The sequence below is a fragment of the Convolutriloba macropyga genome, chromosome 11, assembly GCF_964194025.1.
Source record: "Convolutriloba macropyga chromosome 11, txConMacr16.3, whole genome shotgun sequence".
Classification (NCBI taxonomy): Eukaryota; Metazoa; Xenacoelomorpha; order Acoela; family Convolutidae; genus Convolutriloba; species Convolutriloba macropyga.
The window spans coordinates 11,254,346-11,282,106 of NC_134478.1; the positions used below are offsets into that span (position 1 = coordinate 11,254,346).

The 27,761-nt window shown below is 35.8% G+C and overlaps 1 protein-coding gene across 1 annotated transcript; it reads right to left on the bottom strand.

Moving 5' to 3' along the window:
* Positions 1–27,761, bottom strand: LOC142349557 (NEDD4-like E3 ubiquitin-protein ligase WWP2). The gene is made up of 9 exons (XM_075401188.1): positions 27,135–27,761; positions 21,341–21,581; positions 20,004–20,564; positions 14,482–14,712; positions 8,723–8,880; positions 8,022–8,153; positions 7,080–7,238; positions 2,126–3,105; positions 1–423 (listed from the first exon to the last, which is right to left on the bottom strand). The coding sequence occupies exons 1-9, from the start codon at positions 27,649–27,651 to the stop codon at positions 136–138; spliced, it is 3,267 nt and encodes a 1,088-aa protein (XP_075257303.1). The 5' UTR covers positions 27,652–27,761; the 3' UTR covers positions 1–135.

Below are 27,761 nucleotides of genomic sequence, written 5' to 3' on the forward strand. Positions count from 1 at the left end.
CGCCATACATTTCATTATTTTCAGGAGCTTTTCAAACTTTTCAACTTAGAGAAAGAACAAGATCTCCCAACAAGGCATAGAACTTCAAGTTTATATAATAAATTACAGATTTGCAATTTCTTCAAGTTTGTTTGTTTACTCTTGGCCGAAGCCCTCGGTCCATTCAATTGCAATCATTAGTTTCTCTTGCAGCTGCTGGGCACTTTTGTACGGAGGCAGATCCAACCGGTTGAAACAGGTGTGAGATCTGGGAAGCATGGTTTCTTTTCCCACTTTTTCAATGCAGAACCTCTGGGGTCCATTACTTCCGATCAACTCTTTGAACCCACCAATTGGAACTCTGCAAGTTCCAGTTACGAATTGAAGCAGTCTTGCTTTTTTCTCCCGGTCGAGGCTGCGAACTATGTTCCAGAACCAGACAACCTAAAAAGTTAAAAGCTCGTTCTGCAATTCTTATGATTTCTGAGAATGGTTTGATATTTTCCTTCTTAGCTTTTCACGCTATTTGCCGCAGAATAAACTGACTAAATTACCAGGCCTAATTTTATGATAATGAATTTTAACACTTATTTCTACGGCAAATAGCGTGAGAAACTCAAAATGAAATGAAAGTTCAAAATTTAGCACAGAAATAAAAGGAAATTAAAAATGAAGCTCGAGCTTCAATATGCGCTATGTAAAGCTACAGTATAACCCTCATTATTAGCCACATTCGAATTATTTCTATTTGCAATTTCGTGGAAAACAAAGCTTTATTGATTACTGCTTTTTACGATAAAACTTTTACGTTGTACCACGGGTAATGTAAAGACTGGATACCCTGTGATGAACATCGAGGAACTTAAGCTAACGCAGCACAGTCTTCCGAAATCAATTTCAGTTTTGTGCTAATTGCCAATTTTAGCTTCTCAATGTTACGCACGAACCACACCTTTGAAACACAAAAAACACGAAGTTTTTATAAGTAAACTTCTTGTTTTGAACAAATAAGTACAGTACTTATTACATTTTAGTCAAAATGCTTTGTTAGTAACTTTTTTTCATAGGAGTTCTTGTTTGACCTCGAGGAGCAACCTTAAGTCAACTTAATATTGGTGTTTAAAGTCAGAGGGGGACGTAATTCATTTAAGATTTAAAACTAACCGCTAATGAGCGTAAAGAATGATGACAAGCACATAAAGACAGTTCAAGAGCGGCGTGAAAAGATGAACAAAATAGCAGTTTTGAGGTTTGTGGAGTAAAAAAATGTAGCAAAAAAATAGAGCTTCAGATGGCGAAACAAAAAGAGGAAAACCCAATATCACCGCAATTAGTTACCCTCAGCTTACAGCTTCGCAGCTATGAAGTACATAACGGGGAGTTATCAAGATTAAAGGTTCTCTGGTAATACCGGTATAGGGCGCTTATACCCAATGCCATTTTGCGCAAGCTGTCATTTTACCCAAAGCCACTTTACCCAATGCCAACTTAACCAATTTAACTTATTGTTAAAATTATCAGAACGACTATTTAGCCGATTATATAAATAAGTGGCCCGTGGGACTTGATATGAAACTATCACAACCGAACATGGGATTATATTTTTCCACATAAACATTTTAAAACATCCTTGTAATAACGACTGCTAAATTGTAATCGGATAATTGAACGAAAATATCAAAGAGCATTGGGTAAGTTGGTATTGGGTAAAATGGCAGGTTGGGTATAATGGAATTGGGTAAATTGTCATGTAACCTTTATGCACCTTTTCGGCTAAATGTCATAGCTTGTATGATTGAGTTTACAGCGTTGAGAAAGGAAGCGCATGCGATCGTTGACTTCAAAAATTGGATCTTTTCGGTTTGTCCCCCCCCCCCCCCCCCCCCCCAGTACGTTATGCACCCCGAGCCCAGTTACAGAGCACGTCTCATTAAATAGTAAATCATTACGTAAAAATATAGCACATGCGTCTGCGGGGGACACAAACGGGGATCTGAGGGGTCACTAAGCTGGGGAAACAAACGAAAACGAAAAAGATCCCAGAAATCTAACATCACACCGTACATTTTACCCTCCCATCAATATCGCAGCATATTTTTCAGAAGAGGGCACGATGCAAAATGAAAAAAAAAAACAGAAAAATAACCTGTTTGGAGGTCCGTGTGTAGCTCCTGTATATTGTGTTTGCCATCCAATCATCGATATCAATCTCATGTATTCCACATAGCATTACTTCCAGTTCCTTTTCATCAAAATATTGCAACCAAGAAACAGGAACGACCTCGTTAAAGCCATGCAAGAAACATCTCGTTTGGTTCTCGACACCCCTGTTAAATCTCCAATTTAATACTAATCTAATATACTCAGCTTTGTTTTCTTCAGTGACAAAAATATCAGCACCGTTCGGTTTCAAGTCATGGCTTCTGACCTCTCCGAAAACTTCTTCATTCATGCAATATGTAAACCCTAAAAGCTCCGGATCTTCTTCGCTAATATCTGTATCCTCTAACCATTTCAAAGACTGAAAATATTCTGGATCTATTGCTTCCAAATCGTCCAAGGCCATGGGACGGTTCAAAATCCTCTTATAAAATGGCAAAGTGAAACCTGAGTCAATGAATTTTTTCTGGAAAAGAGCCAGCGCTATAAACCGGCCTATGAATCTGAAATATTTGAGGTGATCTGGGTTTATAGATGAACTAGGGTTTATTTGCAGGGAATAATTGGTGTTGTTGGCGTATTGGAACAAACACCACATTGGGTTTAGAACCTCTCTGGATAATAAAAAGAACCACTCCCTCGCAACGCCTCCGTAATCGATTCCTTCCTCACCCTCGAACGAAACGTGCAAACGTCTTCTCAATTGATAAGGTTTAACAGCTAATATTTGACGCATCGAGCTTTCTAACACATTTTCCCTGGATACTGTAATTTTGAAAGTGGAAGGGAGGGAATTACTCGCACAGAGAAGTCGGAACTGATTCTCTTTCCAGGAGAAATGGCGTTCGTATGAAATGTCTTTTGGCTGTTGTACGAGGCTTTCGTGACTCACAACAGTCGATCTGCCGTTTCTAGGATCGATGAATGTAGTTGTGCGATTGTTGTGATCAACGAAATAAGGAATTCCTGAAACATCATTCACATGTCATTGTAATTGTGTCTAATTGGAGTGTGCTCACAAAATTTTCTAAAAAGTATTTTTAAAAAAAAAAATTGGACGCAAAATTTATTGGTTGACTAGTTTAACTAAAAATATCCGGAAAATTTCCAGAAAATAGCCACCTTTGAATCCCACAATTGGGATGAATTCCCTGATTGGGATTGAAAAACCAGAGAATAACTTAAACAAAAACATTTTAAAAGAACGAACTATTTTTCATTTCATTTCGTAGTTAGAAAAATTCGGGTTTCTTAATGGGAGGATACATATGCTAGTATCAAAACAATTACGCATTAGAGATGGTAATTAAGACATATATACACAAAGTTCAAATTGCGGTCATCTATATTGAGCTTTATGGGTAAATTTTGTTTCCATTTTTGATTTTGTTTTTCGATACTGACTCAGATTATTCTAGATTGTTTTGCTGAGCAATTACTGCTTAAAAGCACTCTGAGCAGAACGAGAGAAGAGTGAAAATATCTTCCAGAAGTCAAAAATATGTGACTGCTCAAGCTGTGAACTAAGGTAGAGTGAGAATTTTTTTATCGAAAAGCAGCAGGATAACTGAATTATAAATCAACAAATTTTCATTCACTAAACAATAAACTGCACTTGAAAAAGACTAAAAATTGATTCATCAAAACCTATAAAAAATGATCAACAACAGCAAAAACAAGAGCCGCATTGCCATACGTGAACAGAAAATCACAATCGATAAAGCGAATTTGCTCAGCCATCGTTTTTTCACTACTTCAAAATTAGAGTAGAAATTCACGCCACAAAACACTCCATAGTTCGCTCCACGCCCTATTTCGGTCAATACTTCAATTTGACATAGCCAGAAGAACTCCGGAAACGAATCAAAGCGTAGACTCGCCCAAAAAATTCTACTTCTTTGAAAAACTGGCACTTAGTAAAAACCAAATATTAAAAAGAAGGAATAAACCAGAACAAAGTAGCCCCGAGAACCAAAAGAACTAAAAAATTAGAATACTTCATTTTCATATAATATAAGTGCACAAAACGAAACACCTATTATTAGTCGAATTGAGAATATAAAAATTTACATAAAACTGGCAAACCAAAATCGGCTTCCATATTTTCGCAAACTTCTTGAGAAACTGCCAAGAATTTGAAAGGGACAAAAGTTTTTTTTAAATATTTCACAAAATTACTGATTCATGCCCGCAACACCATTCCAAATTGGCAACTAAAAAAACCATCGTGCAATAGTTCTTTTCACTTCCAACAAAATTAAATAAAACAAAACAATGCGCACGAAATCGCTACAACATAATTAAAATTAGCAAAACATAACCGACTAAACGCCGGAAGAATTGCTCTTGAACGACTAGTGGGAGCTCTAATCAATTGCAGCCTACTTCAGTCGGGGGGGGGGGGGGGGCTAAATGGGACTAAGAAGTTCTATACTGGGCTTCAAATAACCACATTAGAGGTTAACATACCACTATTAAGATTTAAAGTAAAAAATGACACCAGTTTCGGCGCACTTTTCATTTGACTTTTAGTATTAAATTGCCGCCAATTGAGTTCAGCTGCCTGAAATTGTGATTGAGAGAATTTTAGATCACGCGAAATGCAAAAAGTCAAGGGCGTAAAAGTCACTCGAAAAGTCAAAATTGTCAAGCGAAAATTTTGCATAAAAAAAGACACACACGTTTACAATAATTGCTATGAACTACGTTCAAGAGCAATTAAAAAATAACTGAAAAAAATCCAAATTACTATATCCTAAAAAAATTGTATTAATTACCAAAAACTACCAAACTTTATCAAACAAGCTCGAAATGATTACAACAGTCTATTCAGAATTACTACAGCTTCTTAATAGAAAAAGTTTAAATTAAAAAAACTGCTTGCAAAAGCCTCATGTAAACAAAAAGCCAAACTATAACCGCTATAATAGCCAGCGGAGAAGATGAGGGCGGCTATTACAAACTCAAAAATGACGGACCAACGTCGAGCGAATTGATCTCTACTGACTGACGAGCGGTTGACTTCGTAATTAGCTAGCTTAAACTCAACGGAGATCAGAAAAAGCATTTAAAGGGCGTTCATTAGGGCGTAATTGATTGAGGGGGTTGGAAAAACCGGGAATTGCACCCTGACGTTACAAATTAATCTTTGCAAAATGCGCATAAGCTCCGCTTAATTATTAGCAGCAAAACGTATCCAATAAGGACAGTAAGTGCTATTTAAAAACGTTCCAGAAATTTCAAAACATAGCTGGCTGATTGTCAGAAAACAACTGCGATAGCTTTGAAAACCTGTAGTCAAAAAGTACCTATGAATAAAATGAGACAAAATGTAGCCATCCAATTGCTGTAGCATACCTGCAAGATAAACTGTTAAAATCCTATTATAAGAAACAACTGACAAACATAGCTGGCAAATTGCCCGAAAATAGCCGCAATAGCTTTATAGATCTGTAGTATCAAAAAGAAGGTAAAAAAGACAGACCAAAAAAAAAACTTATTATTTTCATTAACGGCTGAGATGTTAAATTTCGATTAAGAATCTGTATAACTTATTGCTGCTTCTATTCGCTGCTCTTAAATAACCTTCAATTAGAGTGACAAGCACTCATTTGACCTTATCTCTTTGAATTAAAGTAAAGAAAAGTCAATTTCAGAGCAAGGAAGTCATTTTTAAGAGAGAGTTAAGTCACGTGTGACCAAAAATTTAATCAAGCGAATGAACAAAAAAACTAGCTCCACTAAGAGTGAAAAATGACGTCACGCGCGCAATTAAGTTGAAATTGCATGAACGAATGAACAAAAAGCAGATTTGAAGTGGTTGTTACGTCATATGGTCGTAACAAAAACCTTGAAGACGAAATAAATTAAAAAAAACTTAGAGCAGGCCAAAAATAGCCTCGGCTATCGCTTCGCGGCTATTAAAAAACGAATCAGAACAGAGACTGATCTAAAATAATCTAAATTAAAGATATCTTGATTTAAAAATATCCTTCCGTTTTTCATGTGATATAACCATATATTTATAACGCTTGGATGACCTCTATTCAATTTCAGTTACAGACTACATTCTCAATTGAGATGTAAAATTGCAGGTGTCGTTTTATTGAGTGAGGTAAGTCAGAAATTTAATAATAACATTGACCCCCAAAACCTAAACAGAATACAGGAACAAATGAAATCACACCCGCAAATTCAGCTGCAGAGTGTTAGAAGAGATCCGAAAAAGTGGTCATAAGAAAAAACGAGGACGGCAATAGATTGATGGATTGAAAAAAAAGACACGATGAGACAAATAATAGCGGCCCTATCGCCTCGCGGATTTTGAAAAAGCTTGAGAAAAATTCTGGCTTTTATTAATTGTTCTGATGTCTTTAATTGATTCAGACTTAAGTGCTGCAACTCAGCCCTCGAATAACCTTCAATCAGATATTTGACATTGACTCCTTCCATTAAGCCAACTAAAACATAATTCAACTTGAGATGAAGGTACGGCATATTTGATCAAAAGTTTCTCAATGCTTGAAAGTCTTTCCGCAAGTGAAACTGCTGAAGAGAGTGAAACAATATTCTATAATAAAATGGTCAAGCAAAAATATTATATTATTAAAAAGCCCAGGCGACTACAATAAATGCTTCATTATGAGCAATCAATTCTATTCAAAAGATGAAAATCAAGGAAGAACATTTAATATGAAAATATCATACGGAGAAAATTTCCCGAGAAATGAGCGGAAAAAAATTGAGGCTTTTTAAATCAATTTTACATTCATTATTTTACAGAAATGGGAAAAATCAGATTTGAAGTGCGCATCTCAATACTTTTTCACTTCGACAATTATTTGGATCAGATGTTTTAAACAAAGTTTCTCCTCAAAGTTAGTCCTGTTATTTCTTATGATATATACCACGCAAGGAACCCAAAATTAGAGAATATTTACCCTCTTTTGTGTTTCTGACTTCCCACCCCTTTGGCAATCCCTCGCTGATGCTACCCATGCTTCCCCTCTCTCCACCCTCATACCCTTCATCTCCTTCCTGCTGCTGTTGTCCAGAATCACCTCCAGTACAGTTTCCATTGCTACCAGATTGCGACATACCTGCACAACACAGAAAGCCGATGAAAAGATCACAGCGATTTCTCAGAAGCGATTCTTGGTATTAATTATCAACTGCTTCCAAAAGCATTCAAGTTCGAGTTTTACTATACTCAAAGCCAGCAGTTCCTGAAGCTACAATGCTAGAATTTTGTACACGACACAATTCAATAAGTTACATATACGAAACAATTATAGAAATTTAAATGTACTGAACCCGCACAAAACGGTTACAAGTAACTTTGCAGAAGTAACTTCAAAATTCTGACCACAACTTGCACCGCTAAGCGGTTCTCAATAAATGCCAGAATTTTGCTATGATTTTGCAGAGCCATCCCAGTCCATAGTTTCTCTTACCGTTGACTATTTATTCGCTTTCATAAGACTCTGCGGATGCGAGGTAAATTTCAGGTCAATTACAGCTTGTGAACATAGTTTCATTAACATATGAACATAATTTTTTATAAACAGTAATTCGTCAATATTTTGACCAGGAAGGAGCAGTCCAATGAGTAGTATGTAACTCGTATGAATACCTATTTATGAGGCCACCCAGAGTAAAACGAAACATAAACCGACTAACGTCGGACAAATTGCCCTTGAACGACAGGCGGGGCAATTTAAATCAGGGGTTATAGACTAGATAATTTTTGTTTATGGGTGCAAAAACGTCCCACACATTTATAATAATTACGTCAAACTTCGCTCGAGAGAATTAAACATCTCAAGTAGTTATAATTTATAACTACTCAACTTATTTATGTTGTGTTAATTCGAATCGGGTACCTGTTGATTGTGATGAGTTGTTACGAGAGAGATTCTGTTGCATTTGCTGTCTTGGGTCCTTCCATTGAGTAGTTCTGTTATTGTGGTTCACAAAGTACACTTGACCATTCGGCTCCACTCGACGCTCCCAACCTAAAAGCAATCTTTGTTCCTCAAAGAAGTACCTCATTTTGTATGTGGAATCTCCGGGATCAAGTATCATTCTCAGGGATACCTGACATAGTTTATCACTGTTTCATTCAAATGCTCAGCTCTTTAGAGTAGGATGTGAGACGAAAGAGCTCTGCCTGCAGCTTTAAATTTTAATTTATTTGTAGTGCAATATAGAGCCAGCTTCAACAATTTCCCTTCACACCAGCAGTTTATAATGCGACTTTGGATTTTTTTTCTGTTTGTAGCCCTAGCCCCTCCCCCCCCCGTACGTGTTATGCACCCCCAGTTACAGAGCAAGTGATATTACATAATAAATCATTTTTTATGGAAAGTATGGCGCGTGCACATGGGCGAGCAAATAATATGCACGCAATAAGATGGGGGGGGGGGCAAAAATGGAAAAGATCCGGGACCATTAGCCAATTGGAGCGGGAAAAGTTTAACTCGGGAAAAGTTTAACTATATAAAGATTACATAACGCATTCGGGCTTCTGAGCATATTTCATGTTTGAAATGCAACGATTGTTGAGATAGAATACACTTCTTACCTTTAGGGAGAGGCCCCAGACCATCGTCAGGGTTTGAGCCCTTTCCACCGCTTACAGCCGGTAAAGACAATCCCCCCTCAGGTTGTTCAGTTCCCGAAGAACCAGAACCAGAAGGGCGAAACTCATCTTCGTCCAGAGAGGCTCCACTCGCCGCGTATCTAAACAAACAGCCTCAATTATCGATGAAAATAATTATTTGAATCTTCCGTTAAAATCAAACAAGCCGAGTCGCGGTGTTCCAACCACAAAATTTTCACCAAAAAGTTGTCACGGACTCAAGAAGCGCAAAATTTAAAACAATTGAGCACTCATGAGAGTTAATCCCCCAAGTGCCCACTCGAGCACACATAACACAAACGTAGCTGTCAGATTTCCAGAACATAGCTGAGTTTTTTGCAGACTATTAGTTCCACAAAATCAATGAAAACAACACCTAACATGCCTAAAAGAAAAAAAATCAGTTTTTCATTTGCTATAACTCTCAGAGTGTGTGATTTTTGTCATTTACTGTGGTGCGTCCGTTTGATGCGTCCAAGCCTTTCTAACTGATAAAATATGCTTTTAAAAGCAGCCCAAATAAACTTCAATTGCAGTGGAAAGTCCTTAATTTACTTTAACTTCCGAAATAAGCAAAACCAAAAACTAGATCCAATTCACGAGCACAATTTAATCGAAGAAGTAGGAAAGAATGAAGAAACAAAAACTGCGATCGTCACGTCATAGGTTCAAAAAATATCATGACAAGGCCAAAAACAGGACAAGTCCTATAACATAGCTGGCAGATTGTCAGAAAAGAGCCGTAGATCTACAGTCTCAAAAAACAGTAAAAAAGACAGACCAAAAAAATTCGTCTTTTCATTGAAGGCTGATATATCTTTTGATTAAAAATCTGTATAAGTTTTTGCTGCCTCTATTAGCTGCTCTTTAATAACCTTCATTTGTGACACACACCAATTTGACCTTATCTCTTTGAATTAAAGTAAATAAAAGTCAATTTCAAAGCGGGAAGTCATTTTTGTGAGTGAGGTAAGTCAAATGTGAGCAAAAACTTGATCACGCAAATGAACACTAAAACTCGCTCCACTAAGAGCGAAAAATGACGTCACGCACGCACTTCAGTTGAAATTTCATGAACGAATTAATAAAAAGCAGATTTGAAGTGGTTGTGAGGTCATATGGTCGTAACAAAAATCACAAAATAAAAAAACATAGCAGGACATGTCCTGACGTATAATTCAAAGAATTTTCATTGACTAAACAAAAATTAGACCTCGAACGCTCTATCAGTGATTTGGGAAAACCACTTCCAAAAATTCAGAAACAAAACAAAAAAAAACAGAAAATCAATATCCAAATGCCTCTAGGGAGAACAAAAAACCCACCAGCGAGAAATGTAAAGTTGATTCTAACAAAAAAGGCCTAGAATGAACTATAAATGGATTGAGAAAACCTTTCAGAAAAAAAAATCCGATCCAAAAAATTGAAAAAACAGAAAAAACCAAAGTGAAATTGCCGCATGTGAACAAAAAACCACTAGCGAAAGCGAATTTTTGTTCAAACACCGTTTTCTCACCCTACTTTAAAATTAGAGCGAAAAAAATTCACGCCTTAAGACCACTCGCTTTTTCGCTCCATTTCCTGTTTCGGCGTGACCAAAATCACTACTCCAATTTGACTTCAAAAATCATAGTGTGAACAGATCTTAAAAAAAAAGACAGCGCACCAAAACAATTCAAATTCTTTGAATTGTAAAAAACCAAGAGAAGGCCAATAATAGTCCCAGCTATCGCTGTGCGGCTATTAAGCATAATCCACGTAAATGGAAAGAACAATGATTGTCAATTTTTACATCTGAACGAATTTGGGACTGAAAGTGATCACTAATGAAAAAAATAACAGGAAAAAATTAAAACTATTTTAAAAAATTATGAAAAAAAATCACAAACGTTAACTGCATGCCAAAAAAGCGCAAAGAGCAACCGTCATTAGCCAACTTAACCTTCACGAAAACCAAAGAAGGGCTTAAAGCAACGAAGACGGCGATTAGAAATATGGCCGAATTTCGAAGTGGTGTCCAAACAAGAAACGAGTTCAAAACAAAGTAATCAGAAAACGTAACTACACACTATAATCATTAACAGTTCTAAGAAGGTGCAAAGTACAAAACGTAAGCAAAGACGGCAAAACTCGAATAACTTTAGTTTTTTTAAACAAATATTTAATGCAAAACATTTAATGGACTAGGTGACAAAAAAACAAAAAAGCTGTACTTCTCAAACAAAACCTTGCAGAGCGTCTGAATAATAAGCTTCGGGAGGCCTACAGCGGTTATTAAAAATTAACTGAAGACTTAAAGACTTATGGAAACAACCGATACCAACGCCAAAAATAACATTGTCTGCAAACTGAAATCTCTCAGACTTACACATGCTTTAATGAAAATCTGATGCAACCTTCCACTTATGAGGCTCCGTGACGAGTAACGAAAAGATTAATAGAATCCGGGAAAAACTTGAAGTTTCTTGAAAATCTTTATTTATGTCGTGGTCAATAACACGGGTCAAAGAATTCAATAAGTTGAATTTTAAATTAAATTTTGAACTGAAAATATACAAAAATTAGCTTGTATTTATAGTAGTTATCTATTCGAAAATATACAGAGAAAATTTAGCTTAGCTAAAAATATTTGACATGATTGGCATGTGAATAGATCTTAACTCCGAATCCCGGAGGTGATTTTCTATTTTCATCAACATTTCATGAGAATCATATATGGCTTGGGTACAATCGAGTTCAATAGTTGGAGGTCGGTGGATGTTAGAATCAGGTTTCTGTTGGTGGGAGAATTTACTTCTGACATATGATTGATAGGTCAATAAGATAATGATAGCGCGAAAACAAAATTAGAATCGAGTTTAGTTTTGTGGCCATTAGTTATCGACACAGCAATAAAGTTCGTCAGGTAAGTTCTTCTTTCGTTCTTTGAAACTTTAATAAAGAAAACTTCTAAGTTTCTTGATGTTTCTTTGAAACCATCACATTCTCCCTCCTTTTTTAAGCAAGTTTATGGGTATAGGTTCTCCAAATCTGTCGGGCTGTTTTCTGTTTCTTGTTGATGTTCGTGAAGGCTCTGAGGTTTCGGGTTGTTGGTGCTCTGCAGATGATGTGGCTGCATAAGCTTCATCTTGAAGTGAAGGTCCCACATCTGTGCTCTGAAGTTGTTGTTCTGATTGAGATATGGTCTCCTCCACTGCTGGTTCAGTTTTCACATTGTCCTCGTCTAGTCTTGCAATTTGGTTGTCGCTCACTAGAATAGTCCGTGCTGAGTTTTCGGGCTAAGACGTGGACTGACTCGTCGTCTGACTCCCCTACACCTTGTATTACGGACAGAAATTTAGCCCTTTCTGCCGTTACTACCCTCTCTTTAGGAGAAATATAATTTTGAATCGCCAATCTGATGTCTTTATACGGAGTGTCTATCAAATTCCTAGGACTCATTAGGCTCCTAAGTTTATAAATTGCATCTTGCCCGCACATACTAAGGAAGAGATTGGTTACCTGTAAGTCCTGTATAGTACCATCGTTGTTGACCTTGTCCTCTTTCTTCTCTGCGCGACATTTCGCCACAAAAGACATAATCCACGCAGTAGCTGGTTCTGCATTCTGTAGATCCAAAATTTGTCTGTCTGCAGCTGGTCTGGACACCATTGTCGTGGTCGATAACACGGGTCAAAGAATTCAATAAGTTGAATTTTAAATTAAATTTTGAACTGAAAATATACAAAAATTAGCTTGTATTTATAGTAGTCATCTATTCGAAAATATACAGAGAAAATTTAGATTAGCTAAAAATATTTTACATGATTGGCATGTGAATAGATCTTAACTCCGAATCCCGGAAGTGATTTTCTATTTTCATCAACATTTCATGAGAATCATATATGGCTTGGGTACAATCGAGTTCAATAGTTGGAGGTCGGTGGATGTTAGAATCAGGTTTCTGTTGGTGGGAGAATTTACTTCTGACATATGATTGATAGGTCAATAAGATAATGATAGCGCCAAAACAAAATTAGAATTGAGTTTAGTTTTGTGGCCATTAGTTATCGACACAGCAATAAAGTTCGTCAGGTAAGTTCTTCTTTCGTTCTTTGAAACTTTAATAAAGAAAACTTTAAGTTTCTTGATGTTTCCTTGAAACCATCACAATTTAAAAATCCTTTATTTTACTGAAAAACAAATAGTGTCAGAGCACTTTCCACACTTAAAAAAACATAATCGACATCTGTTGGAGGAATGGCTCTTGTACGACTAGTGTGAGCTCTCATTAATTGCAACCTGCTTTAGTGGGAGGGCTTAGTCTAAGAACGGGACTAAGAAAATCAGGCTATTTGGGAGAGGGATACGTTAGATATGTTGCTTGGAGGAACTTATATGGGATCAAAAATTCAAAAAACGACATTCTCACCTTGAATATTACCATTCGCTCTTAATTACTATACATTACAAACTAAAATACTTTTAAAGTCCACTGATCGAAAACAAGTCAACGTTCTAAAACAGAAGTCAATGCTCGAAAACAAAAGTCAAATTTCAAGTCATAACTTCAGCTAAAGAAAGCCTGTAGATTCTCAAAACTCCTATTAGTGTAGTAAAAAGACACACACTTTTACAATAATTAATTCTCTTTGAGAGCAATTAAAAAAAGACTCTCTAAGAAACGTTCTCACTCTCCTTTAAAGGAACTCTAAAAATGACGCCTTCAACATTCTCAATTATGCGCTTCCTTGCCCTGTGACTATAATACGGACAAAAATGTGCCTGCTTATGAACAGCAGAGTCATAAAATTAGTGGAAAGATCGTACTAATGAAAAAAACACTAACTAAAAAACGCTTTAGATTGTAGAAACATGAACCCAACATCAGAGCTCTTAAATAATACCACTTTTACTTCGCTACTCCAGAGATATTTGATGTCTTAACAAAGTACTCTTCATGGCATATCATTCCCCAAAATTTGGGATTTGAACATTGACTTTTTTGTTTGCTAAATAAATGTGATAAATAAAAGTTCCAATCATACTGACAGTTATGTAAATAGTGTAGGCCAACATTAACTGCTACCTCGACTAACATAACAGGACACGGTACTTCTTTGTAAAATTACGAGGAACCTATGTTAGGCAACGCACTGAAAAGAAGCATTGAACAAAATAGATGATTTAATAGACTCGAATAAATCAACTGTTTCCAAAAGCTAGAAAATCAATGGAAAGAAGGCATCGCTCGCATATATCAAGTTGCTACACAAAAAAGTAAATATGAGAGCTGGACAAATTAAAAATTGGAACTAAAATTTTTAATTCACTTGTAGACTAGACATAACTGTGTCACTTTAATATACAGTAAAGAGATCACAAATATCTCATTCCCTATTTATGAGACTAAAAAATGGACAACGCTTACTAAGCTGATGAAGCCCAAGATCCGATTTTAATTTTTCATTACCTGAGATCGCTTGAATTCATTGCAACTTTTGCTTCAGTAACTGCTCACATATAATAGTTGCAAAATAACCTTTATCATATAGGATTCTAGGAGAGAATGATAATAATGCAATGAGCTGTCAAAAAAAGTCTCATAGAATCTGCCTTATAATTTGCCTTGGTTCTCTTGCAAAACGTCTATAAAAACAAATATGGTCCCAGAAAGCTTGGTAAAATGGGAAAAATCTGAATTTGAATCAACTTTTTCCAACCTGTGATTGAGCATGCTAAGTTGTCTTCGGTACTGACTACTCTCTTGACCTCTCCATGCTTCGTAATTCCTGACAGAGTCTGCTGTCGGTTTCTTCCAAGTTGTGGTTCTGGAATTGTGGTCCACATAAAACACCCTCCCCTTGGAATCCACCTGTTCCTCCCACCCTGGTGGAAGGGGAGATGGGCGAACCCACGTGGTAGTGCGGTTTTTGTGGTTCGCGTAATAAGGCCTACATCAAAAACAAATAGCTCTTACCTTTATGTCTGAGAGCGAACAACAATAGTTGCTATATAATTTTAGGATTTAATAAATAAGTTCAGATAAAACTGAAAGTGCAATTAAATTAGATAACTTTAGCTTAACCGATAACTTCATGTAGAAGACAAAACCGAACGACAAACTAATTTTCCATGAACAATTTCACTAAAACGCCAAATCCTAAAACCCTCCAATTAAAATTCTACACCCGCTGGGTTTTTAAATGATACGGCGAAAACTTGCTACGATAAATATATCCATCGGCCAAAATTGACTGACCAAAAGAAACCAGTTGAGCATATAGCTCCTCCTTGAATATGTGGTTCGGAGTAATACCCGGGTAAGTCTATTCTATCTAAGTCTTTCAATATTCTGTCCAGTCACTATTTGCCAGCTATATAATTGTTTCGCCAAGCATATTTGGAAATGTACATACATTTAAAATCGTTATTAGGAAGTTAGACTTTAGAAATTGGTAATTACATCATTGAGCTACGATGGCAAAGAAAACTCATTACAGTCTTATACGGCGCCCTGTAGAGTTTTGTAAGTTTTCTACGGCACCGTATAAGTCTTAGTAAGTTTTCAAAGTTTCGTCTAAGGTGGTCATCCTGTGCAGTTACTGCAAATATTATTCCACGACCTTTAGTCATCCAAGCAGAGTTTCATTCAAAAAAAATCAAATCCTGCTTTTTGATATAATACTTAAATAGCTTTAGCTAATGTTAGCCGTTGAAACTAGCCGACAAATTGCCGAAAATAGCCGCCGTCGACGCACATTGGGATTGACTAAGAAAAAGAAAAAATAAGAGTGAAATTGACAATTTTTCCAAGTGTCAAAAGGTTCTTATTTGTTGTGCAAATACGGTTAGATTTCAAAAGTACACTTAATGCTATTAGGCTATTAGGCATAATACTAATGCCAGCTAGCAATTGCTTTAATGAACTTTGATAACCTAATGCACTATCACTTAAAGATCGGGCTTTAAATGTTTATCCAGTTTCTCTTGATTTTGCTCAATTGACTTTGACAATATTTTCTACATTACGTAATTCAATACGTGAAAAATTTTAAAATCCGTCCAATTGAAATAATGAGTGAGGTAAGTCAGAAGATAAGATGAAAATCGTGACTTGCGTAAAATGAGCCTAATGCTATTAGGCTATTAGGCATAATACTTATGCCAGCTAGCAATTGCTTTAATGAACTTTGATAACCTAATGCACTATCACTTAAAGATCGGGCTTTACATGTTTATCCAGTTTCTCTTGATTTTGCTAAATTGACTTTGACAATATTTACTACATTATGTAATTCAATACGTGAAAATTTTAAAATCCGTCTAATTGAAATAATGAGTGAGGTAAGTCAGAAGATAAGATGAAAATCGTGACTTACGTAAAAATGTGATCAAAGGGTGAAGCGAATTTAAACATAGCAGGAGAAGTCCTGAAAAACAATCCACAGAATTGAATGAAAAACAGAACTAAATTACCTGAACAGCCCTGATCAGTTATACAATCTCAGCCGAAAAGACAAAAGTTGAAAATAAAAAAATCGAGCAGAATAAAAAAAATCATTGCTAAAACTTTGAAAACTTTTACCCTTAAGTTGAAATATGATACAAATCATCATACTCATTCACTCACACACATGCCAAGAAAGATTTATTTGACACTGAAGTTGGGTAACCTCGAGAAATATGACAAATGCTTAAAAAAACTGATAAGGGCAAAATTTAAAGTTCCGAAAAATTCGCAAAAAATAAGAAGCCATTTTCTGTCTCTGGAGTTTTGCCATCTTGACTTAAAAAGACTTAAAAAACATACGTTGGCCAGTAGATTGCTAAACTGAGAAAATGACAAAAATTTAAAAACTGCAAATTGTAACAAAATCTTGCTAAAATTCGTGATATTATTATCTTCAGAAACATGTCTCCAAAGATGATCCAGTATCCCTATTTCAATCCCTAAATAGTTTCACTGGCTCAAAAAGATTGATAAACTTGAAAATAATTCAAAAAAATTTCAGAAATTTTTTTAAAAAATCGCAAAAAAAATTGATAACCTCTAGCAACTATGCAGTAACTTATTTTCAAACCCTAGAGGTTCCTGGGCCATTGGTATGCCCAGGAAAAAACAAGTATTTTTGTTTTTTAAAAAGCTAAAATTTGAGATATCAAAAAGTTGCCACCAGAAACTATAGAGTAATATAAGAGCAAACCCTATAGGAGGTTCCCTGGATATTAAAATTTTTGGAAATTTCTTTGAAAAAGTGAAAAATTCGTTATAATAAAATCTTGAAAAATCATCCACTACCACTAGAAAATATGCGGTAATCTAATATCAAACTCTAGAAGGTTCCTTAGCCCTTGAGGCTGGAGAAACATAAGACCGAAATTTTCAGAAATAAAACCTGAAAAATGCAAAAATGCAATCATTTTTCGTGTTTGTTTGCAGTAGCAAAACATAATTCTCATAAAATGGTCATAAACGGTAATTATATCTTGCGAAGGAACTTCATCAACTTTAACAAAAGTCAACTCAAGACTAGTTGAACGCAACTCGAAAAACATGAAAAATTGCACATTTTTAGCTCAAAAACTTAAAAATGACATTTAACTTCGAATTTAGGCTTTCCTAACAGCTTCAAGACTCTAAACACTATAAAGAGTACTAAATCTACCTGAGAGCTTCTAATGAAATTTAACGCCCACTGGGCCTTACCTGTTTATCCCGTTTTGAATGCTCGAAGTCATGGAAAAAGGTGTGAAAACATCTTACAAAAAAAACAAAGCCGGAAGACTCCGGAATCGACACGAGGTAAAACTTAACCTGTGCCCTAGTCAACCAATAAACAAACTAGCAAAGCCATTTACTTCAATAAGACGCTCAATTTGAAAAAAAAAACAGAAAACAAATTAGAAAGTAAAAGAATGTAAGAACTAATTTTGGTTTTTGGATACAGCTGATTCTAGATTGATTTTCTGAGCAACTTCTGCCGAGCTACTTAAAAGGACTTTGTACAGAATAGGATAAGGATGAAACTAGCCTAGAGGAGTCAAAAAGATTTCACGCAAAATGCTCAACAAGGTGTTAACTAAGTTAAAGCAATACAAATTTTTATTCGACGACGGAAAACTTAGAGCCACTATAATAGCCAGATGAGGCGAGCAAGGACATTAAAAACATTACAAGTAATACACCTCGAAAAACGAGAAACATCGAGCAAAAAAGAAAAACTAAAGACAAAATCTAAGAAACTTGCTTAATTGTTCAATAAGATTCTCTAAAAATCATAAGTGTCAGCAAATGTAATTAACACACTTCGAGAAGTAAATTCTGATTATTTGTTCGGCACATACACGACACCCAAACGCATTGAGAAACATTTAACATAAGAAAGCAGAAAATCTAAAGTCCAAAATCTAAAGACAAAATCTAAGAAACCTGCTTAATTGTTAAAACATACCCGGCAGATTGCCGGAAAATAGCCGCCGTTGATTCCAATAAGCATGATTGGGATTGAAATAACAGAAGATATTGATAAAAAAAAGATTTTTGTGCCAAAACATTTTTTTAAGTCCGATTTATTTTGATGGCATTTCGTGGTTGAACATACTTCTGTTTTAGAGAGAGGCTACAGGGGCTACTATCAATACCAATAAGCATTAGAGATGGTAACTAAGACTTATAGGAACGACGTTCAATTAGCGGGCATCTAAAATTGGGCTTTATGGGTTTATCCCGTTTCTACTTCTGACTTCAATTTTTTATACTGACTCTGTTCATTTTGAATTGCTTTGCTGAGCAACTGATGTTCAAAATCACTTTTAGCAGAATGAGAGAAGAGAGAAACTAGCCTAGAGAAGTCAAAAAGATTTCACGCAAAATGTTGAAAAGGCGGCAAAATCAGGTAAAGCGAAACATTTTTTTATTCGACGAAGTAAAAAAAAAATAGGAGCGCTATAATAGCCGGCTGAGAAGATGAGGGCGGCTATTAATAAGATTCTCTAAAAATCATACGTCTCAGCAAATGTTATTAACAAACTTCGAGAAGTAGTTCCTGATTATTTGTTCGGCACACAAACGACACCCAAACGCATTGAGAAACATTTAACATAAGAAAGCAGAAAATCTAAAGTCCAAAATCTAAAGACAAAATCTAAGAAACCTGCTTAATTGTTAAGTAAGATTCTCTAAAAATCATACGTCTCAGCAAATGTTATTAACAAACTTCGAGAAGTAGTTCCTGATTATTTGTTCGGCACACACACGACACCCAAACGTACTGAGAAACATTAAACATGAGAAAGCAGAAAAACAAGAACTGCAGAACTTATTTATTTACTTTTATAAGAAATATGTGCTATCACAGAATCAATTGTTTTCACTTAGTAGCAATAACTCTAAAACCAAACCCAATTAAATAATTAAATATAAAAAACTTTGAACGTGGACTAAAATTTGGACTACTTTCTTCAACTAAAACCAACTTCAAATGATAACAACGCAATTAAAAGGGCACGAAGACTTACATGAATCCTAATTTCAACCAAAAAATTTACCCCAGACACTAAAAACTTGAAAAAGAATAAAAACCGCTAAAAAGAGAGTCCAAAACGGCGAAAGCACAGAAATAGCTCAAGTTAGCAGATAAAACTGTAATACATGACTGAGACGGTCAAAAATGCTCCCAAACAACAATTACTTGTCGGCATGGTTTAGAAGAACCACTTTATCCTAAAACGTAAAGTAAAACTAAAAAAACTGCTTCGAAAAAGCCGCACGTTATCAAAATACTTCGCTCGTTGGGCTAAAATTTAATCACGCTCACCTTTCTCGCGCCATGAACTGAAAATTCATTCTTCTTCAACTCGCCTAAAGCGCCTAAATAATAACCCTGGAGAGGTTGACGGCGGCTATTAATAAACATACTAATATATTTTTGGGTGCTTTCCTTTTGCAGAAATCGATATTACATCACCTCAAAAGACGAAAATTACAATTTTTTGTTTTCCTTCGCCAAAAATGGTAATCTAGATCTAATATTTTTGTACCATTATAACGGTATTAATAAAAAGTAATTGCTAGTTCCAATCCCTACTTTCATTAGACCACCCAAAGAGTTATCAGTGCAAAAAGCCGAATTTTGTCACAATTATGAAAACAAAAATTTTGGAATGGTTGCAAATGAAAGTTCCTGAAATTTTGCTAAATTGTGGTGCTAAAAATAAAAATTGATTGCAGAACATTAGGTACCTGTCGTATATATCGTATCTTAACTCCCACCCATCCGGCAGAGGTTCGTCGTCATTTTCCTCCTTCCTGGAGCTCCTCCTCCGTCTACGTGGTTCGGAACTCTTTCCAGCCGATTCATCAGCCGAACTATCTCTCCTACTGGCTTCTCTTCCCGACTTGGAAGGAGTCGCTGGGGATGCGGAGGTTCCAACTGCACCTTGACGGGAATCGGGGAGATCATCAGACTGTGATCTATTTAGATCCCGAGAGGGCAATGATGACGAGGATAGATTTGAAGCACTGGTTCGTTCGGATAGTTTTGGAATTGCACTTGAGTTAGAGCTGGAACTTGCTTCCGAACTCTGGTTCTGATTCTGGTTTGAAGTGATATTCGTTGGTCGCTTCCAATGCGTTGTTCGATTATTGTGATTGACATAATAGACTTTATGATCGCGCGTTTCCCGTCTTTCCCATCCAGGCGGGAGATCTTCGTCCACTATGTGTCTGGACCTCCTGGATCGATGCCTGGACGTAGAAACAGCTGCAGCTGAGGAATTGGATGTTGATGATGATGACGGTTGGCTTGCAATGAAACAATTTTTTAAAATCAATTATGTTACGGCTCTCACTGTTGTTTGTGACAGTTACGAATTATGCATTGAGATATTGATTTTTAATAAAATCACACTAGCGTAAGGTTGAGGGGGCGAGGCTATGGTTATAAACTATTTATGTCATAATCCCACCAAGATGGGACAGTCGAAACATAATACATCTTGTTCTTCGGAAAACCCAGTAAACCAAAACTGTATTAAAAAATTGATTGTTTATAGATTTTGTTTCTCTTGTTATCAGGGTTCCGATTAAACCATGACACTCAGAAAAAAAAACAACCTACTAGACAGGTCACGAAAGGTACTTTGGACTTAGTCAAGTCATAACCAGTAGCAGTAAGAGGAAGGGCACAGGGTGGGGGTTCAGAAAATCGAATTATTTTTTTTCAGATTGAATCGAGGACAATTCTGATCTTTGCCGCTAGCCCCCATTAACCACAAACTTGTTCTTAATTGCATTTTTGGGACTTACTGGCTTAGTGTAATGCTCTGCTATTTTAATTTTTCTTGCAACCCGTTGCAAATATGGTGGTCGGTCTATTATACCAAGGACGTAGTTATGCATGCAATTTATTATCCTTTTTGAAAGGGAGCCAAACATTCTTTTTTTACGGGGAGGAGGGAGTGCCTAGAATTGAGTTATATAGAACTGGGGGTGCCTATATTTCGGTTATATAGGACTGGGTGAGGGGGGGGGGGGAACTCAAAGATCCGACAACTCACCTCTATCTATCAAATACTGACCTTAGATTTGAGCTCGGATTGGCTGACGCAGAACCATTTGCGCTTGAGGAAGCATTTAAAGAGGCTGCAGCAGTTGGTTCAGTGGACAGAGAATGATCATTCTGGTTATCCGATCTCCTGTCGGTGTCACCCACAGAGTTACTTGTATCCATTGCTTCCACTTCAGCAGTCGAGGAACTAACACGATTCGAAGATTCATCACCCTGCACGCTATTTCCATCAGCCATATTTTCTCTTTCACCTTCAGCATAAAAACATTTAATGTCAAATTCAGAGAATTGAATTAAGTTCTTATTTGCATGATTTTTTGGAAACAAAATTATTGTTTTTCTTTTTTTTTTGCAGCATATTTAACCATTTAGTTAACCATATTGACTGCACAACATATGAAAGATACCAGAACAAGAAAACACTTGAAATATTAGGGCTCTATTTATGACGATTTCGAACTAACTTCCCTTGGAATAGGCAGTTAAGAAGCACAAAAAACAACTGTGAACAATCTGGGGGTGGGACTATAGATCGAAAGACAGTAAACCGAGAGCGATATTTATAATAGTCTGCAATTTATAATAGTCAATTTATAATAAGACAATTTATAATAAGGCAATTTATAATAAGGCAATTTATAATAGTCTGCCTTCTAATATTAGACGGAAAACAACATCTAAAGCTTCCTTAAAAAAAGAACTGAAAGAATATTATTGGAAAGAATTTTTGAAGGACCCAAAAGTAACTGATATTAAAAGATGACATTGAGAGCATTAGATTTTAATTTTATTCTTTAATCTTCATGATGTATATATAAAATTGTGAGAACAATTTATGCTCGCATTTTAGGCCATTTTTTTTACTAATCTAAGGTCAAATTTTTAGCTAGGTAATTTAATGATTTTAAAATTTTACATAATGTTATATTCTTAACTTTACATTGCCTCTTTTACCATTTGCTTTTTATTCTTATGTGTACCAGAGGAAATTAACAATGTTCTTTTTTTTATATTTTGAAGAGGGCTTATTCCATTCATAAACGCGATTTACCTTTGCATAACATGCACAATTGTGATGGATTCGATTACACGTAAGAGAGCCGACGTTAAAAAACGCCGAAATCGGACTTGATTTAAAAGCCGAATGCTGAAATTTGCCTTTGATTACCCTAAACTGTTCCTTAATTACAAGAAAAGTTATTTTGGTAAATTGCTCTTATGTTCGGCTGTGATAGTTTGATATCAATTCCCACAGGTCGCTACGGCATGACCAAATCAGCTAATCCGACGTTTCGAGCTTAGAGGATATGTTAAATTGCATTTCAATTCCAGACAATTAGTCTATAGCGGTTTCTGTTTGTTTTCTATTTAATGTCTTTTAAAAACAAAACCGACTAAATGTCGGAAGAATTGCTCTCGAGCGACTAGTGGGAGCTCTAATCAATTGCAGCCTGCTTCAGTCGGGGGAGCCATAATGGGACTACGAAGTTCAATAGTGGGCTTCAAATAACCACATTAGAGGTTAACATATACCAATATTAATATTTAAAGTGAAAAATGGCACCAGTTTTGGCGTACTTTTCATTTGACTTTTAGTATTAAATTGCCGCCAATTGAATTCAGCTGCTTGAAATTGTGATTGAGAGAGAATTTTAGATCAAGCGAAAACTTTGCATAAAAAAGAGAAAAACGTTTAAAATAATTGCTTCTCTACGAGAGCAATTAATCATTTCTGATCTTATTTTACCGATATATGATATACTGTCCGGTCCCTGAATAATCGGTGATTAACTGAATGACCATTAATTGATGACAAACTTATCGCCTTTACTTGCTCATTGTTATATATGTAGAAAAAAAATTCAATTAAAATTCATTGAAAGATATGCCTACGAAAGGTGGTCTCGGTACCTGGAGACCTAAATATGAACTGAAAGCTAGTTACTCAAACATAGCTGGAGGATTACCAGAAAATAGCTGCCATAGCTTCATAGACCTGCGATCTCAAAAAGATAATCATTATCTTTTTGAGACTCAAAAAGAAAACTTCCACCATTTTTGTTTAATTGTATAAATTGTGTTGCTTCTTTTAGCTTCCCTTAAATACCCTTCAATTAAAGTGGTATATACTCATTCGACCATCTCTTTCAATTAAAGTCAGTAGAGATCATTTCCGAAGTTAGGAAAGTAATTTCTGTGAGTGAAATGAGTCATACGTGATCAAAAACTGAATCAGGCGAATGAACAAAAAAACTTGTTCCTACAAGCATGAAAAAGGACATTACTCACACTATTTAGTGACAATGCACAAATGAATGAACAAAAAGCAGATTTGAAGTGACCGTTACGAAGATCTTGACGAATTAAAAACAAAGCTAGATTCCGGAAACGAACCGAAGCTTCGTACTAAATTAACCCTAAGCGGCCTATTCAAAATTTACTGAAGGTACGTCAGTTTTCTGAGCGAGATAATTCAAGGTGGATTCTTTCGCTTTCAGGTAAAACGCTTGACCAATTCAATCTGATTTATTTAGGGCGGTGAAAACTCTAAAATTAATACCTATTTAATTTCAATGTACAATTAGAGAAAGATGATAATAAAGCACAATGGAAAATAAAAAATTCCAAAATCTATTTTTTTCCATAAGACTCCGAATTCAGAATCTAAATCAATAACTCTCAACAAGACGTGCGACACCATTTGTTTTCAATCAATAACTTAATAAAAAAGCAAAACAAAACAAGCCGAGAAAAACAAACACCAAAACGACATCTGAATAATTTTCTATATAAAAAATCCCTGGAAACAAGAGGGGTGACATCACATTAATTGATTAACATCACGAGCTGAGACACACTGACACATTTAAATTAATTTGAAAATCTGTATGATCAAACAATCAAGTGCCTCTTTTTAGAGCCATCAAAGAGTAGATGAAAGAGGAGGCAATTGCGCAACAGAAACTTTTTGAAAAGCATAAAAACTGGAAACGGCAGAATTTTCCATTTTCCAGAAAGAGACGAAAACAGGTCAGAGCACTTTTTTAGTAACTGAAATCGTTAAAACTGATTCCAATCAAATCAACAGATATCCAAAACGCACTAATTGCTACCCAATAAACAGAAAGAACTTAGAGGGCCTATCAGGATTGAAACAGAGATAAATATTGACCGGATTTTTTCTAAGTGCTATCAAATTGTTCAAAGGTGGAGAGCAGATAATGTTAGGCGAAATAATAATACTTTGATTAATTGACTGGGCTTTATCTATTCAAATAGTTTTCGATTTTGCCCTTAACCGCATTCACTATAAGGCATTAATTTCGTATCTTTGTTTGATTCTTTTGACTTTGTTCTATTGATCCTGGCCGTATTCACTACTTTGCGCAATTCAGTGAGCGCAAGAATTTAAAATCCATTAATTTGAAACAGCGAGGGAGGTAAGTCGTGACGAAAAACGTGATCGAAAAGTAAAAAGAGAAAACAACCGGAATTACAATCCAAAGAATTGAATATATTAACAACCAAACTAAACTCACTCACAGAGAAACAGTTTTACAAAATGAGGCACATGGCCCCATAAATATGAAATTAAGCGGAAGAATTGGAACAAGCCTTTAAAGCAAGAAATTACACTACGGTTCAAAGAAAGCATAAACAAAACGAACAGAAAACTACTGGTTTTAAGGCGAAGGCAAACCAAGGAGAAAAAACAACAGATAACATCAAACGTGAGAAAATTAGCCAATATTAAACCGCTTTTAATAATCACGGCATCAAAAACACGATCTACATAAGACATTCCTTGACACCATAATACTAATCAACAATGAAAAATCATGTAAACATAACCGACTAACGCTCTCGAACGACAAGTGGGAGCTCGAATCTATTGAAGCCAGCTTCAGTCGGGATGGTGGGAGGGGAGTTACTAAATTCAATAATATTCAAGGGTGTAAATTCAAGGGCTTCCCGGAACAAAGTGACAAACGTTAATAAATATTCAAAATTCTTCGAAAGCAAATATTAGCAAAGTTTAAAAAAATCTAAAAATTGGTACAAATGAATGAATCATCTTGCCGCATAAGAAGGCCGATGAGACCGTTCATCAGCAATATTAAGTAAAAAACACGAAAACAACAAAAAGATACGTAAAACTCATAAATTCAATAAACTGATGAAACCAATTAGCTTTGAAGACTAAAACAAATATGAAAAATTCTAGTGTCAAAATGTCAGAGAATAATTCCGAAAAAACTCCGAAAAAAACGAGAAGGCAAAGAATGTTCTAGAACAAAAATGTTCAAGCAAAAAATTTGCACGAAAGAAGACATGTTTATAATAAATGCATTAAGCGTCGTTCGAAAGCAGTTAACAATTCAACAGCAAAATCAAGAACCCAATGAAATTTTATGAAAACGCAATTTTCAGGCCTTACGGCCTGAACGATGTCAGGGGTGGCGATTGGGGGTGAAGTGACAAGGGTTGTTTGGGGGGGGGTTGTGGGTCAACCTCTAAGAACCGTCCTTCACGCCATAAGTATAAGTCTCCAATAGAGTTTCTGTGAATCACATACTTGGGGACTAGTGTGCTGAACGCTCTGAGAGAACTTAATGCCCGCTGCGCGCTACCTGTTTATGCCGTTTTTGAGAACGAAAAGTCAAATAGGTCAGACAAAAACTCAATCAAGCAAAAAATCGCGTAAAAAGCCATCAGGACCAAAAAATCGCGTAAAAAAGCCATCAAGACTAATATAATTGCTACAAACTTTGTTTGAGAACAATTAATAACTAATAGCTCCTTATTGAGTGGTACATACAATCGCATGTGTGTGCAGATTGCCAGAAAACAGTCGCAATATTTTCGCAGCCTCAAAAAGATTGAGAAAGAAATTTTTTCTTTCCAAAAAAAATGCAGAGATGCTCTACTTTTATTAGGAATCTGTATAATTTATTGCGGCTTTTGTTAGCTGCTCTTAAATAACCTTCACTTAGAGTGACACATAGCAACTTAACCTTATCTCTTCGAATGAAAGTAAAAGGTCAACTTCAAAGTGATGAAGTCATTTTTGAGAGTGAGGTAAGTGACGTGTGACCAAAAACTTAATCACGCAAACGAACCACAAAACTCGCTCAACTAAGAGCGAAAAATGGCGTCACTCACGCAATTCAGTTGAAACTGCATGAACGAATGATCAAAAAGGTTTGAATTGATTGTAACGTCATGTGGTCGTAACAAAAAATCTTGACTATGAAAAAACCAAGAGAAGTCCAATAATAGCCCCAGCTATCGCTGTGCGACTATTAATAACACAGAATATTGTGGCGCATATAGACGAGACCGTCTATAAACATGAGATTGTCGAAAAGCACAGAACAATGAGAGAGCAAAAAAGAACTGAACACAAATTAATTAATTTCTTTTGTTTCCTCCAACCAGGCTTGTCAGTCCTTCTCCCAGAAGAAAGCCTTAACACCAACTGCCGTTCGAAAAGTTAACATATTCCTCCTTATCAAATATTTGAATTTTTTAAAAATAAATGATGTTAATCATAATTGATTCTATGAGCTGCAAAATGATGTTTGTCTTTTTTACAATGCGTAAACAAACAATGAAAATTTGACTGAAGAAAAGGTCTAAGTCACATTAATATACCACCATATATAAAAAAAATGTTGGCACCATAAACTCATCGTGATGGTTTTTATAAGGACTCGAGATTAGCACTTAAAAACTAAAGCTTATTCAGTATTTATTCTAATTTGGTGCAAGAGAAATCAAATATCACTTTGAACACAACATACCGCAACTGCCTTCGGTTTCCATTTCTGATGCTAGATTTGATGAAATTGATTGTAGAACTTGTTCAGAAACATCCATACCATCCAATACCACGGTTACAACACCAACTTCTTCGCCTTCATTCTCCAATCTATTGACTCCGTTATTCGTCAAAAAAGATCGAAGAATTAGATTGGTCGATGATTTTTTGAAAGATCCTTGGTGTTTTACAAGCAATGGTGCTATTTCTAAGGATGCGTCACAAAATTTGGTATCTTTTAATGGGAGCAAAGCAGATTTCTTTTTGACTAATGATATGCGGACAGTACTGTCTACGCGCACAACTATGGTAAAACTCTGCCGTTGGAAATCTCCGTTGATAAGTTGCGACTGTTTACATGGTTGACCTGTATCTGATGAGATTTCACAAAAGTAAGTCAGCTTAAACCAGGTATTCGAAAATGCAGTCGAGCTAATCACAATTGATTCTATCGAAATGTTCAACTGATAGAACTTAGAATGAGAACCGCTGCAGGACATTATGATGAAAACTATGAGTGCGGATCACCATCCATCAGCTTGTATTCATGTATTATTGAATCTGACCATTTAACCTAAAATAACGGTAATTGGGCGTACTTTAATTTGAC

Coding starts and splice junctions, on each gene's coding strand:
- LOC142349557 (XM_075401188.1), bottom strand. CDS start 27,651: ATGTCCTGCAGCGGTTCTCATTCTAAGTTCTATCAGTTGAACATTTCG. Junction 8,154..8,722: donor TCTGGGGCCTCTCCCTAAAG/GTAAGAAGTGTA, acceptor GATTGCTTTTAG/GTTGGGAGCGTCGAGTGGAG. Junction 424..2,125: donor ACACACGGACCTCCAAACAG/GTTATTTTTCTG, acceptor TTAACTTTTTAG/GTTGTCTGGTTCTGGAACAT.